Source organism: Leuresthes tenuis, unplaced genomic scaffold (assembly GCF_036924035.1).
Source record: "Leuresthes tenuis unplaced genomic scaffold, fLeuTen1.0.hap1 SCAF_19, whole genome shotgun sequence".
Lineage (NCBI taxonomy): Eukaryota > Metazoa > Chordata > Actinopteri > Atheriniformes > Atherinopsidae > Leuresthes > Leuresthes tenuis.
The window spans coordinates 15,542,025-15,557,144 of record NW_027325373.1 but is presented as its reverse complement, the minus strand read 5'-3'; the positions used below and the strand labels follow the sequence as shown (position 1 = coordinate 15,557,144).

The 15,120-nt window shown below is 41.1% G+C and overlaps 2 protein-coding genes across 4 annotated transcripts in view; both read right to left on the bottom strand.

Moving 5' to 3' along the window:
* Positions 1-804: 804 nt before the first annotated feature.
* On the bottom strand, positions 805-6,911 carry sdad1 (SDA1 domain containing 1). Its single transcript, XM_072371964.1, has 22 exons — positions 6,709-6,911; positions 6,519-6,623; positions 6,337-6,435; positions 6,106-6,216; positions 4,923-4,994; positions 4,723-4,823; positions 4,581-4,638; positions 4,395-4,469; positions 4,183-4,284; positions 4,026-4,095; positions 3,824-3,927; positions 3,612-3,669; positions 3,483-3,541; positions 3,314-3,390; positions 3,091-3,188; positions 2,925-3,001; positions 2,429-2,558; positions 2,212-2,303; positions 1,918-2,105; positions 1,685-1,769; positions 1,129-1,290; positions 805-1,020 (listed from the first exon to the last, which is right to left on the bottom strand). Exons 1-22 carry the CDS (start codon positions 6,796-6,798, stop codon positions 973-975), a joined length of 2,061 nt encoding a protein of 686 aa, XP_072228065.1. The 5' UTR covers positions 6,799-6,911; the 3' UTR covers positions 805-972.
* A 3,045-nt stretch (positions 6,912-9,956) lies between these two features.
* The window catches only part of ptpn13 (protein tyrosine phosphatase non-receptor type 13), a 38,854-nt gene continuing 33,690 nt past the window's right edge, over positions 9,957-15,120 (bottom strand). For all 3 annotated transcript variants that reach the window (XM_072371709.1, XM_072371710.1, XM_072371711.1), the window contains 17 exons: positions 14,936-15,091; positions 14,467-14,638; positions 14,135-14,345; positions 13,966-14,051; positions 13,819-13,880; positions 13,525-13,680; positions 13,163-13,328; positions 12,953-13,036; positions 12,730-12,836; positions 12,578-12,633; positions 12,400-12,494; positions 12,026-12,174; positions 11,639-11,729; positions 11,054-11,391; positions 10,757-10,972; positions 10,616-10,678; positions 9,957-10,515 (listed from right to left, as the gene is read on the bottom strand). In XM_072371709.1, coding sequence (XP_072227810.1) covers positions 10,438-10,515; positions 10,616-10,678; positions 10,757-10,972; positions 11,054-11,391; positions 11,639-11,729; positions 12,026-12,174; positions 12,400-12,494; positions 12,578-12,633; positions 12,730-12,836; positions 12,953-13,036; positions 13,163-13,328; positions 13,525-13,680; positions 13,819-13,880; positions 13,966-14,051; positions 14,135-14,345; positions 14,467-14,638; positions 14,936-15,091 — 2,286 coding nt within the window. In that variant the 3' untranslated portion in view covers positions 9,957-10,437. The remainder of the gene's footprint in view (positions 10,516-10,615; positions 10,679-10,756; positions 10,973-11,053; positions 11,392-11,638; positions 11,730-12,025; positions 12,175-12,399; positions 12,495-12,577; positions 12,634-12,729; positions 12,837-12,952; positions 13,037-13,162; positions 13,329-13,524; positions 13,681-13,818; positions 13,881-13,965; positions 14,052-14,134; positions 14,346-14,466; positions 14,639-14,935; positions 15,092-15,120) is intronic.

Genomic DNA, 15,120 nt, shown 5'->3' with positions numbered 1-15,120 from the left:
TAGCCCAAAATACAAATCACATTTTTTCCAACAAGTACTAGACAACCAGCACAAAGTAATGTGATAAAAGCTCGAGGTGAACTATACGTGTTACTGCTAACCCAGAACAAAGCAAAAACAAATCACTATCCATAATTTATAATCAAATTATAAAAGTTTAAATATTCTGAAATAATCAGAAACTGTGTTATGAAAAAAGCTAGAACACATGGGTAGCCCCATCCCGAACATGATTGGATTCATTTTGATAGATTTTCTCTTTGAAATCTCTGTTTCCTGTAGATGACATGGTTAAGATAAGCCTCTGGGGAGAAGCATGCAAAGTAAGGAAATGTTTTACTGTAATTGCAGTAATTATATAACTATACTGTCCCATGAAATCTCTCATAAAATTGCGTATTAACAAAACCTTTGCACCTTGGTTAAATGAGCTTTGCAGGATATCAGCTTAGTGAAAAAATATTCCTTTGAAAAGGTGTGATGATCTGATCACGCTTTATATTCAGGAGGAGGAAACTGATCAATGTAGCGACAAAATACCATTTCTACGGTCCAAGTTTATGGATGTCAAGTCACCTAGAATTGCTAAAAGTACCGGTTACAGCAGTTGGTCTAATCATCAGGCACACCTTTGTACAAATAACAAGTTTACACACTTTCAGTTGGTCTTCTCTAACATGCAGCATATATACAGCTAACTTTATACAACTAAAGCTGTTTTTAAAAGGAGGTACAGCATTAGAAAACACAATAGAAAAAAATAAGTGAGACGTTCAACTTGAGCAAAACACATTGTCACAATTGTTAAAGATGATTTATTCCAGAAATAAGAAGAAGTAAATAAATGCTGTTCATTTGCTGCAAAAGTACAAAGTTTACAGGCCACTTAAATGATGTGCAGTTACATTTGACACAGTCAAAGTTGAGATTTGCGATGGCCAGCCGACAACCAGCCCGAGGCGCATGCTCGTCCTACTTGTACTGCTTCTTCTTTTTCAGGAGGGCGTCGCGTAGAGCGAGCTAGACGAGAAAGAAAACATTTCAGTTCCAGTGCCAAAACAGTCTTGCTTTTTACGGTCAATAAATTCGGTAAGCGACAATCAAGTCCAACTGATAGGTGCAAAGTACCTGTTTCTCTCTGAAGGAGCGTTTGCCTTTAGTTCGGACTTTCTGACTGTGTCTCATCATCATGAAGTTCTTCTGTCTCCTCTTCTCCTTGTTGCTGGTGCTGGCGTGAGGATTTAGCTTAGTATGCCTCTTGATGAAATCCTTCCGGTCGGTTCGTCCTGCCTGGAAGTCAAAGGTCAGGGTTAAAGCTGACGGGTCACATGATTCACTGACAGAAGAATTACATCAACAACTGTTTTAAAATGAAACGATGCTTAAAAGCATTACTAAAAGCAAAAAAAGAGGAAAAAATATTAGCATTACTTACTATCTTTTTTAATGTTAGCTTGCTTTCAGTCTCAATGACAGTGAAATTAAACTAATCTTTTTTAAGTAACTTTGCTTACAGTGAGTTTTATTTTTTTAACAATTACCAGACAAATCAATAAAATAATTTTTGACGAAAACTAGATCAGAATGCAAATAATTGTCAGCCGTAGGCAACATACAAACTGCCCACAAGTCTATAATGTGCTTTACCTCTAAAATCAATTCTTAAGTTACTGTAAGACTTTACCATTGCTGTTGCCAGTCGTGTTTCCTTGTCTGCTTTTGGTTTCTTATGCAGTTTCTCAATGTTTCTCAGCGTCAGCAGCTCCCCTCTGAGATTTTAAAGGAACAAACACAAAAATAAAAAATAAAAAAGTAACCATCTAACATAAGTTCACTATCACAGTGATTACAATCTCAATGGATGGAAACTGAGACCCAAGAAGCGTTTTTAAAGTATGCAAATCTCTTATTTCTCACTTGTTATCCTCATCATCACTGTCCATGCTTTTCCTCTTCTGACCCTTCCCCGGAGCACCATTGACCTCCTTTGCTAACTGGACCAGACGAATTTTCTTAAAATCATCTTGTGTGAGGAGCCTGCTGCCACTGATGACGGCCGCCTTCGCTTTCCTTTCCTCAGCTGGAATACTCTGCAGCTTCTCCACCTGACAAAAAAACAAAAACACAGGAAAGTTAGTCATAAACAAAGTAAAATGTTAAGTAATAAATCAGGTCTCTGCAATCTGTCAGACTGGGCGTTTCCATCCTCACCACTTCGGCCGTATCTTCGTCTGACGAGTGGTGAACATCCACCCATTCTCCATCCTCGTCATCATCACTGAGGCTGGCGCTCTCCCAGCCGTCTGATGAACAGTAAGATAAACACGCATACCAGAAATCACACATTGACGCAGAGTGTGTGGGATGAAACTGGATTCTGTGTAACGCAACAGCCACTTAGTGGGGAACTAATACAAGAGCAGCTGACCTCCATCCTCCTCTCCCTCTTTGTTCTCCTCCTCCACCTCCAGGACCTCAGCTCCAGGGATGTAGTCTTTAGCCTCGAGCTCTCCGTAGTCTTTTATCTTGGCCTCGGCTGATGCCTCTGTGGGTCTCCCCTGGACACACAACAAGTTTGGATTACAATTACAAGGATGCAGTTTGATCGGTTCTGGGGAGGGGAAAGCATTTATGAATATCTAACGCTCCATCTTATGACAGCAAGAACAGAATGATGTGCATGTGAAGTGCCACATGTTGTTCTTCATTTTCAGCTTTGAGTTTATTGCCAACTGTCTTAAGGAAAAGGAAAGAAGCTGTACTGAACACGCATGCTACAGGCACTTCTTTTTCTCCTTAATTTCATGTATCGTAAATTCACAATGATAAACCTCATGAACAAAACTAGATGTCAAGAAGGTGTCTGAGGAGTAAAGTTAGCATGTCTGTGGTGTTTCTGCTACTTTGAGCACACAGTAACTCACCCTGTCCCTTTTGTGCAGCATCTGTGGATTGAGATTCCTGAACAGCTGAATGATTCCTCTCGCAGACATCATCACATCTGAGAAAAAACAAATAAAAAATAAGGGCTCATCCTAATTATTGAATCAGTTTGAGAGAGAGGCGGGGGGGGCAAGATAAATCACACACTCTTGTCTTTGTGGGTCTTGTACTGGGCCAAGTCCTGCAGCAGATCTTCAGTGATGGCAAGAGGACAGCGGGCTGCCACCTCCTTAATGGCATTGATTCTAAAGACAAAAAAAAACAAAGCAACAACTGTAAAATAACAGCTTGGGAGGATAGAAGAGTTTGAATGTGCATTTATGCATATTTTAACCCATATTTACTGGAAGCAGACACGTCATCTACTTACCCAACAGTCATGACCTCCCCAGAGTTCCTGTCTGTCACAAAGTTGTTGGCGATGGTCATGATCATTGGTTCAATGATCTGCACGGGGGGGGGGGTCAGAAAAAGACGAGAAGCGTTACGCTAACATGTTAAATCTGCTCAATTTACAGAGAAAAATATATGCAACGTACCTCAGGGGGGACTAGCTGATGGGAAGATTGAGCAGCACACAGGAGAATCTTTGTCACCTCTGCAGAGAGAGCACATAGTTAGATATGCCTCATTAGCGACGTTACGCTTACTTACTGAATGATTCTCACCTCTCTGATGAGGCTGAATAAATCTCTGGACGAAGGGATAGAAATTGAAGAGGAAGAGCTGCAGAGGGAAAAGGACATTAGGTATAATCTCACAACAAAATACTCTGATGGACTCATGCGCTGAAGTTTGCGTACATTAGACAAATCAGGCATCTAAAGCAAGAACTGCAGAGCTGCTTTTTAAACACACAAAAAAAAGATCAACCGCCTACCTCGTGGATTCCAACCAGACGGGATATGAGATCCATCATCATGATCTTCACCTCAAAGCGCTCCTTGGAGTCCTCCAACTGCTTCAGGAGTTTCTCTGAGAAATCTGAAGGAGGGGGAGACGTTTGATGGTTAACAGCTCTGTAAACTGTAGAGCGAAAGCTCTCGAGCTTCAGCCATAGTGCTGTTGCAGAGCGAGTTCACCTTGAGGGTCGTGGATGAGATGAATTGCAGAGAAATTAAAAACCTCTGCCTTCTTCTTTTTCTTGTGTTTCTGTCACGATAAAAAAAAGAGTTAGAGCCACGAACGGAGCGCACCTGTAAACAAGGAGTGCCTTCATGGAAGTTATCGCAGTGGTACCTTGAGGACTTTCATAGCCTTTTCCATCTTCTTCTTGTTTTTGGAGGATTTCTTGCCGGTGGAGTATCTCACCATCACGTCTCTCGCCGACGGTCCCTCATTCTAAATACAGGACAGAGCTCTTAACGAAAACTCTGGATTGCTGAATAGCCCCAAAGGTTCTCAGTACTAAAGCAGGAAGTACTTTGATCAAATGTATCTATGTCACATGCCTCTGATTCTGAATCACTCTCATTGTTGTCGTCTTCATCTTTGCCCAGGAAGAACTTCAGGCCTGCGACAAGAATCTAAGCAGGGCAAGAGGATGGAAAGAATATAAATACATGTGAAGCATTTTCCATTTATTTAAAAAGGAAAAAATAATAATCTTGCTTTACAACTGGAAGAAACAAACATACCTTTGCCACCTTGGAGAAGCACGCCGTTGTAATGACGTTCACTGTTTTGGTATCGTTCCTGTGACATGAACAATAATCAGATCTGAGGAATACTGAGGAAAAACAAATATTCTGTAGAATTTGAACTTTTATTTCAACCCACCAAATGTTCCTTTTGTAAAGTTCCACCATGACGTCTAAAGAGATCTTTGCTGCTATGGGGTTACTGTCTCGGAGCATGGTGTACATGAAGTTCTGTAACATCTGCAACACACAGCGTCACAAAACACACACACACGGTGAGCGATGATCAAATAAAGCAGATCTGTCGCATAATGATGTGGTCAAACATGGAGTACTTACCGTGTTGACCTTGTTGTTTTTGTGTTTCGCGTTGATGTTTTTGATGTCTGATACAATGTGTGTGTACAGAGTCTGTGGACGGAGGAAGGAAAAGCAAATGTTCACAACTGAGACTGGGGGTAGAAGCGATAAGACGAAACAACAACAACACACAGGAAAACACAACTGCAAAAGTCTTGAGCCATCCCGTAGTTCTTCATACTTTGTCCTGAAAAGAGGAAGCAGGTGCAAAACTCTATTGAAAAATAAATGCACAAAAACAAAAATGGAAACGCAAAAAGAGTTTGTACAAATCAAAGGAGTTTGAAGGTTTATATTCTGTATGAGCAACTTTATTCTTTAACACAGCCTGAACCCTCTTAGACAGATTATCTTGTAATTTATTTAAGTAGTAGTTAAGGAATAGTTCTCCAGGCTTCTTTAAGGACACCCCGAAGCACTTCTTTGGATGTCGGCTGCCTTATTCCGTTCTTTGACAAGATAATTCCACACTGCTTCAAAAATGTTGAGGTTCAGACGCTGGGGAGGATTCTTCCTGTTGCCACTGATTTTCAGTCCACTTCTTGTGTCATTTGGCATAGCTCAGCCTTTTCTGCCAGTTTCCCTTCCAAAAGAATGGCTTCTTGACAGCTACCAGGCCACGGAGACCATTTCTGATGAAGCTTTGGTGAACAGTAGATAGATCAGCTAAAAAGGTCCAGATGCATTTCTTAGGTTCCATGTTTTTCATCCTGTTTCTTAAGAACATTTCATACGCTGTTCATCTGCCAGAGACAGTTATTTAGGTCTGCCGATTACTGTTTAAGGAGTGGATTGAAAATGAGAGACTAAACGCAAAATGTCCAAATAAAAACTTTGAAAGACCTTCTGAAAGTCTGGAGAGCAATTGCTCCTGATCAGGTTAAAACATTTCGAGAAATTTCGGCTCCTTGGCCACAAAAATATAAAGAAATGAAGGGTAGCTGAAGACTTTTTATACAACACTGCACAAAAGAACAATGTGCAGCATGTACAATGTACCTTCTGTCCTAAGTTATAAGTCTGTAACAAACATGTAATCATAACCTACAACTACTTTCAATATTCTAACCTTATTGGTAATTAAATGACAATTAAAAAAAAACATAACAAATAGCATCACTTGTATCTTCTTGTAAGCTATTTGAGGACTGGGCAGCCTGACCTTTCTCAGCAGTTTGTCATGGCATCGCAGCAGCTCAAAAAAGAGCTCCAGGAGTCCTGTGGGGTCTATCAAATCCTTGTTCCTCAGAAGAATCAGTGCTTTGCAGAAGGTCTGTCAAGAAAAAGTGAATCTGATAAAGACATCTCAGTAATCTGCACCATTATAGTGATACAAGTCATAACAGAATGCTGTAAGCTGCTGCTGCAGTTAATTAATTAGAGATCTTCTCACCATTCGTAGATCTGGCTCTAGCACTGTGTGGTAACTCATTAATAGCTTAGACAGCTCCTGGGGAAATGTAGACAGCTGCTGCATGTAGCAGTGACCAATCTGAAGAGCAGAAGGAGCTTTAATTACACAGCTGATGGAGGATACATCCATCGCATCACAGGCTATCCAGAGAGCAACGTTACCTGAGCCAGAAACATGACAAGGTCTGCCAGCTCCTTGTTCGGTTTGTCCGGCTGCAGTTTGAAGATCTGAACATTGGACTGATAATGCCTGTACTGCTGCAAAAACTGTCCGGAGCACAGGAAGAACCACATGTGAGTCATTAAACCAGGACTAGTTCATCAGCTAACAACTTTAAGAAACCGTACCTACCTCTTCAACATACGACTGTGGGTCTCTTTTTATGAGATTCTGGAGTTGTGGCAAATTGTTTGGCAACTTGTTGTTTTGTCGCCCGGACATGGTTGGAGAAAATAAGTCCAATATGTGAAGAAAACAACGAAATGTAGTGCTTTTTTTAAAAAGCAAGCGTGGTCAATGTGTACGCTGCCATTAAACTGCAAACGAGAGGAAGATACGTCATATCCGGTTATGACATTACCACTTCCGCGTTATTTAAAGAAGACGTACGCTACACACGTTTGGAAACAAAACAGTTCCTGTTGCCAAATTATATTTCTAATCCGCATTTTGCGTCAAATTATGGACATTTAATTTAGCACAAAAATGAACCATTGTTTCTGGATTGGTTTGAGGAAACTAACTCTACGATTTATAGATAATATAGTGTTGAATTGTTAGTTTTCTGGAGTGAAAATCTGACTTGACAAAATAAACAAGATTCAATTCAATTCAATTCAATGATTCTTTATTCACCCACAAGGGGAAATGAAGTTGCTGCATTAATAATTATTATTAAATATATGCTATTTGGTAGATATCTACAGATGTCACAAACAGTGGGTTGGGGTTTGTTTTTGTAGCTTGGCATCAACATAGCTGATGAATGTACATGCAGCATTGGTAGGTAACACTGGTGAACTCTCTCAGTAGACATCATGGGCAGGAATCCACTGCCAGTGACATGTCCATTACACCATCTGTTGTTAACAGGCACTGTAACCCTCCTCCTTCACTATATCCCTATGTCTGCCCATGTAGTCCTAAAGGTGAGTAGAGAGTATCAGAGTTGTTCCTGTAGCCATGTTTCGATTTAAAAAAAATTATATTACCTTCCATATGCTAAAACCTTGGATTCTCAGTGATTTTCACGTCTTGATCAATATTTACATTAATGTCATCTGTCTGAAAGCAACATGTTGTCCTTGATCACATGTATCCAATCACAGAAAACATTTTGACTACTTTACTCTAAGAAAATAGAGTAGCCTGGACAGTTTCAGGAGAGGTCGTAAATGTTATTCAGTTATAACTTTTTGCTTTTTGAACACAAGATGCTGAATCAGGCAACAGTGGAAAGATGAAAACTTTCCAATTTGTGCCAAGATTATGGTTAACCTGAAGAAAAACTACTGATGTTTAGCTTTAGTAAATTAAGCTGAATTATGACAACAGGACATCACAATTGCTTCTTACTGAAAAATAATAGCAAGCCGTGATTTAACTTAATGGAACTAGAAACAATATTTAAAATACCCACATTTAAGTTTAGATAGAAAGCATCCAGATAGTTTCAGCCTCTTAATGGAAGTTAGCTTAAATATACATTCAGAGATATTTCTCAAAGAAAAGTGAAATAAGAGAAGATACAGGTAAGAAAGAAAGTGAAGTGGGTTAAAGGTAAGTGTTAAAAAAAAGGGGGTGTAATGGTGGAGGTAGAAGAAAATGATGGAAGAAGATGTAGGGATAAAAGTTAAAAATAGGATGTAGGGGTTGGGCTAAGGGGTGAGAAAGGTTCAAAAGAGATATATGAGGGGCAGAGATAAAACTGGGAGAGTGGTTGTTCAGGGGAATTGGTGTGCAGACAAACTGTCATGGCTGCCAGCCTGTTGTCTGACAGGCAAACACCAGGTGTTTTTCTCCTGTTTCTCCCCCATTTTAAGTCTCTGGGAAGAGGAATCATTATTAAACTTTTTAGGTCTACAGACATCTGAAAACATCTGAGTTTGATATCGTTTTGGCCCCTCTTGAGAGCTCCTTCCATCTCTTTCAGCTGGGAGTTCAATTCAGCTGTCTGTCACGTTTAGAGGTCCAGCATTTTTGCCTTTCCTCTATTTTTGTTATTAACACAGTTTACATTCTAGAATCACTTTGTTGCGATGTCACTCTCCATGACATTCTCCATTCTCACGCATGCAGCAAAAAACTCTCTCCGCCTCCCTCTTCTCTGTTAAACCCGCACCAGGTGTAGCTATGACTGCAGGGCGCTGCCATACACATATTAGCAGGTGTTTGTTCTGCCAGTGTGTGTCGTCGTCCTGATCTCCAGGCGATGGTGTGGTTGGCTGAAGCAGTGTGAATCTTGCATTTCTCGTGTTGGCTTCTCTGTCCATTTGGAATCCGGGCTGTGTTGGCATTTTGGGTGTTTGTGTGCAGCTTCACCCTTCTGAGCGGTGACAACGTGACTTACTGCTTCACCTTCCTCCCCTGTGTGGGGCCCTGAACTGGTGTCTTCTTTGCATTTGTGTGTTTAATTGTGTTCTTTTTGAGATTTTGTTTTGCATGTTTATAGGTATTTAATTTCTTCCTTTTGATTTGAGCCAATTCTGGACTTGTGTACTGTGGTGATCTTCTGCTCTAGTCCCAATTTCTCTGATCACGGTGTTCATTTAGCTGCGGATAGCGTCCTGGTATTACGATGGTGGTCCATTCGTCAGGTTTTGTAACTGCTTTTTACTGTGAATGAGATGACTTTATTTAAAAATGAAAAAAAGTACAAATCTACTTATGCTGGAATCATCTCTGTTGGTGTGCTTTCAAACCTGTGTGCTGTACATTTTTAGCTTTAATTCCTTGGGGGGTGGAAAACATGACCTCCAGGTGGCGTTGTCGGGGGAAATCTTCATTTTTAATACAAATTGTAACTTCAAAAAGAGTCGTCGTAGATTGCACCGTCCACAAACTGTCATTCAAAGACAAACGGTCACAATCCATCTCTTTATGGGGAAATGACGCTGACAGCGGTTCTGTTTGACCTGAGTTTGCTACATTTGTTTTCATTCGAGGACGTTTTGCCGACACTCATTTATCCCTACTTGAAGTTGTGTTTTGTGAATCCACAAGAGGATTTGTGAAGGAGGAAAATACATCTTATGAACTAAATGTGGGACAGACTGCCTGCCACACCTTAAACGTTGTATGATTAGACACTTCCTTTTCCTTGGTGTTCCTTTTCCTTGGTGTTTAACAGGTTAAATCACGCCAACTGTTTGGCGTATTTACCGTCAAATTGGCCGGTTTTTTTTCCTCATTGAATTTATTCCACGAAGCAACCTTTTATCCTGGAAGTCCGTTTCTAATGTTTTGCCAAAGACATTTAAGTGCATGTTAATTAATTAAACCTTTTATTGCAAACAGTACAGCTGACACATGTTCAGTAATATGACATGTATACAATTCAATCTTTTGCGCCGTAAAAGAAAACTCCCTCTAACATAACATTTAAAATTTATCCAGTTTAATTTTCAGGAGATGAATATGTACACTTTAAATTTCATCATTTGCCTCAGGCAGTGAGCAGTAACTGTATAACAGATATACATAGCAAATACTGACATAGTATTCTGTCAAGGCATGTTCCAGCATCAAAATAGGCCTCAAAATACACAAAAAGATCCACATAAAATATGAAATTCATTGCTCATTCTGTAATCATTTCAAAATATTCAAAAGGAAAAAAAAAAAAAGTGTTTTCTGTTGTGGGCGATGGTAAGAAATACAATCAGCAGCTTGCATAAATGCATTAAAAGGGAGTAGCAGCCAGAGAGAATTTTAAAAAGCAAATGTAAAAATATAGACCTCTTAAAAAGGGGATTTACTCCGAGGGAAGTGAATAGTTTAAGGCCTAAAAAAAAACGTGTAATTTGGCAATTTCTGCCCGTGTTAACTCTTGTGTTTTGCTCTCGAATCGTGTTGATTCTACTATCCTGAGATGTTTTCCTCTGCTTGAAGGCATCTGAGGACATAGAGGATCACTTGATAGCAGAAAATATACTGATCCTGAAAAAGACAAAAGGGACAAAAAAAAAAGAAAAATAAGTGAGAAAACATAAAGGCCAAAGGGAGGTTTCGTCAAAACGTTTGAGCCGAGCTAAATTACCTCCGTCTGGACCATTCCCTGTCGCTGAAGTCTCATGTTCCTTACGACATCTGAAATATCAAACTGAAGAGAAATGTTTATTGGACGGTTGCTATGAAAAGAAGCTTTCCGGATGGTCCAGATGAGGACTGTCATACTTACATCAGCATCCTTACTGATGAGGCCCAGAACCACGTCTATACAGATGAGGGTCCCCGAGCGGCCGATGCCAGCGCTGCAGTGTGTGATTATGGGTCCTGATCGATGAACGGCACGCATGTAGGAGATAAATGTGAGCAGCTGCTCGGGTTGGGAGGGCGTTCCATGGTCGGGCCATCCGGTGTAGTTCAGATGAGTCACTTGCTGGACTTCATTAGTCTGGGGAGGAGGAAAACTCCGACATTAAAGTGCCCACTTATAGTGTTACAGAAATGTTATAGAACACTTAAATAAATTCACCTGGATGTCTTTGACCTCAATAACTCGGATGACAAAGTTGTCCAGATGTTGGTCTTTGATCAGCGTTATCTGTAACCTGTCGTCCACCATCTCCGCTGTCCTGGGGGTGTCCGGCCAGTACCGCTGACACTTCACTTTGCCGCCCTCGACCTCCTGCGTCATCATGGCGATCACATTGGACTTCTGCTCCCACACCATTTGCCAAAAGTCGCCCAGTGTGGTGGGCAAAGGTCCCTGGCAGGCGATGTACATGAAGCTCTCGTCCTTCACCGGCATCTTAATGAAGTTGGCGTTGATGTAGCCTCCATCTTTGCCGAGCACAACTCGAGTTGTATCGACTAGAGGATATAAGCAGAAAAATCTGATCATGTATCTAATATTTTCACATCCAGCTCGTTTGATGAAATCCTTTTGAAACAGCCGCTCTTCTGTAACGATTTTTTAAAACTTGCTTCTAAGTATCATAAAAGTCCTTCTGTGGACGAGTGTTGCAGATCAGCACTATGATACTTTACCAGTTTCTGCATGCACGTTCTAGAGAATTCTGCATTAATAAGAGAGAGCAGCTTTGTTGCCTTTTCTTACAGGGAACAATGTTCTGGTAGCGGTTCTTCTTCTTGTTTTCCTTAGTCTGACCGATTAAGCAGTCATCCAGCGGCTGGAGGTTCTGAAGGTTCTGCCAGGGAGGAAAACGGGTGTTCATTTCTTCTTCTTCATCAAAAAAAAACCATACAATAATCTCTGCATGTGTGCATTCTTGGTTTTTTTTCCTGGCAATCGCTGATGAGATCTGCTTCAAACTTGGTTGGTGTATATAAGTTGGTTTGTTATTCTTTCTTAAAAATGTGAAGAGCTTCGTGGCCATTTGTAAATTATAGCATGGTTACGCTCTCCATGACTGGCAACTGCGTTACTAAAAATGTAATGAATGAATTCAACTTTATTCGGAGGTGTTGAAAGTCAGAGCCTCACTTCAAATTCTTGCAGCGGGACCTTCTGCTCCAGGAGGCCCCTCATCATGCGGACCACAGTGATGAGCCTCCCTCCTGTGTATTGACCATCCGGGACAACTTTGACGAGGGGCAAAGAGGTCAGCTCGTTCTCTGTGATTATTGGTCCGTCTGTGTGAAGACAAAAGGAAAGGGGAAAAAACCCAATTTCATTCAGAATGGCAAACGTAACACCTCAAAAACCCTCATTCAAGATTATCGATCTCTTCAACCCTCCCTGAATCATACCCCATCCACCCGTCACCTGTCAAGTTACCATTTAATTGATCTTTAAAAAAAAAAAAGGGCTCGACTGTTAAAGAGTCAAATAAAAAAGTGAGAGAAAGCCAGTCTTACCATTTGATTTGAAGTTCATGTTTTCAATAGGCAGTTCATCGCTTCCCCAAGTGATTTCATCTTCCTCTGGCTGCCCAGCACCCATCTGTAGATAGCTGTCGAGGCAACGGAAGCAGTGGATAAATGTCACATTTACTCCGCGTAATCTTAACTGTAATCCCAAAAAGCAAAGTCATACTTTTCATTCCTGGGATCGTCAACGCTCTCCTCGTGCCAAGTCACTTTACGGGAACTCTGTAGATTAAAAAAAAAAAAAAAAACGCGGTGTTTGTTAAAAGAAAAGCATTTCGGAAAAAGTGCGTTTAAAGTTCGCTCGGTTTCGGCTCGTACCATAGGCGAGTCTTCGGGTAAAGACGACCCGTCACAGTCTGTGTCCTCAGAGAGCTCTGAGCCATGTTCCGTCTCTCTTTTCAGCTCCACTGGACCGTCTTCATAATCTGTCGTTACATTCACAGCATTATTCATGAACTAAACTTCTTTAGTACGATTTTATAACATTTATGCTTTAAACTGAGACTTTCAGTGCATTCTCTGGCCTGTGTAGTTTACAAACCTATCGGCGGTATAGCAGGGCATGACTTCAGCTCATTGTGTGGGGTACAAAACTTAGTCTTTACTCCACTGTCCTCGCTCAAATCTGAAAGCAGTAGAAATAGGAGCGGATTGTACCAAGATATCAGCAAATGAAATACCAGTTAAGCTCTCATTTTAAATGAATAACTAAGCAAACTTAAAAACAGCACACTGAAGCTTCCGTTTCTACCCGCGTTGCCGTTGCACTTGTCAGAATTGATGGGCAGGTAGGCCAGGTAGGTGTTTGGGTTCTGGTCGAGCGGTCTCGATATGATGAGATTTACCAGGCCTTTAGCTTTCCGAATGGTGGTGACAGCTTTGGTGTGCGACACGCCTGACATTAGTGCTTCATTCACCTACAAGGAAAGGACAGTCACGCTTGAAGAGACGTGTGTATCGTCTTAAACATGCAAAGAAACTTAGTTTAAAAACGGATTCGCAGCATTTAGTATATGAGACCCTCTAAAAGACTGGAATACATGAGTAAAATTACAAAGAAAAACTTAAATGAGCAATAAAAATAAATAAAAAAAGTAGTCAAACAGCTCTTACTTTCAACAGCCTGTCTCCAACTTGCAGTTTGCCTGAGGCCTCTGCTACTCCCCCAGGCGTGATGGACTTAACAAAGATCCCCCTCTCCCCTCCAATTACAGAGAAACCCAGACCTCCTGACTGTGGCTTCTCCAGATCCAGCTTTATGATCTCCTCCTGCATTTGCAGCGAACAAATGTGCGATTTAATCACAACAGCACACCGCTGCGACTCATCGTAACGCCCCACCCGCTTCTCCTAACCGTCGTCGTCAATCAAAGCGCGCCCACAAGAAAGTCTAAACTCTTTACTCACATCTGAAGGACAAAGTGCAACGAGACCCTCGGTATCTCTCAGGTCTTCCCCTTTAAGGAAACCTTGAACATAAAACAATGCTGTGAATATATAAAGCAGAAAATGCTCATGAAACACAATCGAACGTCTTTTAGATGTAAAACGAACCATTCATGTTGGATGGCGTCTTGGAGCCGATGTTGTTGTTGAGAAAAGAGACACTTTTCTGCTCAGGAGGAACAGGCTTTCCATCCCTGTGAGAGCAAAAAAAATAGATTTAACTTTCTGTGGTAGATTTTGTCCAGGCAATATGTCTGTCTTTGTTAGTTGAGAGTACCTTGTCGCCTTGAGCGTGAGGTCGCTGAGGGAGAGCTCCAACAGTCTTGTGCTCTCGCTCAGGGTCAGGTCCTGGGTGGGAGCGCCATTGATGTAATGGATTAAGTCAAGCGGTCTCAGGCTTCCTTCCTCAGAGGCCAATGAACCCTGTAGGATGTCTTTAACAAATAAAACCCCATACACACTGTCGCTACCACCATCCAAGACCAACCCTGAGGATAGAATCAAGAGTAAAAAAAAAAGTGAGGGAGTAAATTCAGATTTAACAGTAAACAGTAGAAAATAAATTCCTCAATTTAAAACGTTTCTCTTTAACTGAGGGCTGTTTCTTACCCAGTGGCTCTTGGTTGCTTTTGAACCAAAGGTCAGGCAGAAGATGGGCTTCTATGGGCGGTTTGGGAGCCTCCAGGACCCTCCCAACTACCAAGTCAACCACTCGAGGGGCAGCACGCACGAGGTTAACCACCTCAGTGTGGCCCATATTACTCACATCTGTGTTGTTGACCTATTCATAGGAAACAATCAAACATTTTAGAAAAAACACAGAGTCAAGCTGCATATGCTAAATTCTGTGTTTTGGAGTTTTCCCATTTCATTAAATATAACAGCTTATAATGGCTTTTCTTCACCATGCAACACATCTGCAAAAGGTCAACCTATTGACTAGCTGGGATGCTTTAAACAGAGTACCTGTTGTTGTATTCTATATATTCTCAAAAATAATGGTTTCTTAAATCAAAAACTTCATTTAATAATCTCTTTTTAAATAAAACAGACTCACTGACAAACAAGGCGGCCGTACCGTGATCATTCGGTCCCCAGGCCTGAGCCTTCCATCTCCTTTGGCTGGATCCTGGACGATGTCGTGGATGTAACAGCCATGATCATTGCCTTTGCTGAGGGTGAATCCGAGGCTGCCTTTTTCCGACTTCATCAAAGAGACTTTTAGCTCCACTTCCTAACAGTAAAGAACCACAGAAGTTACAG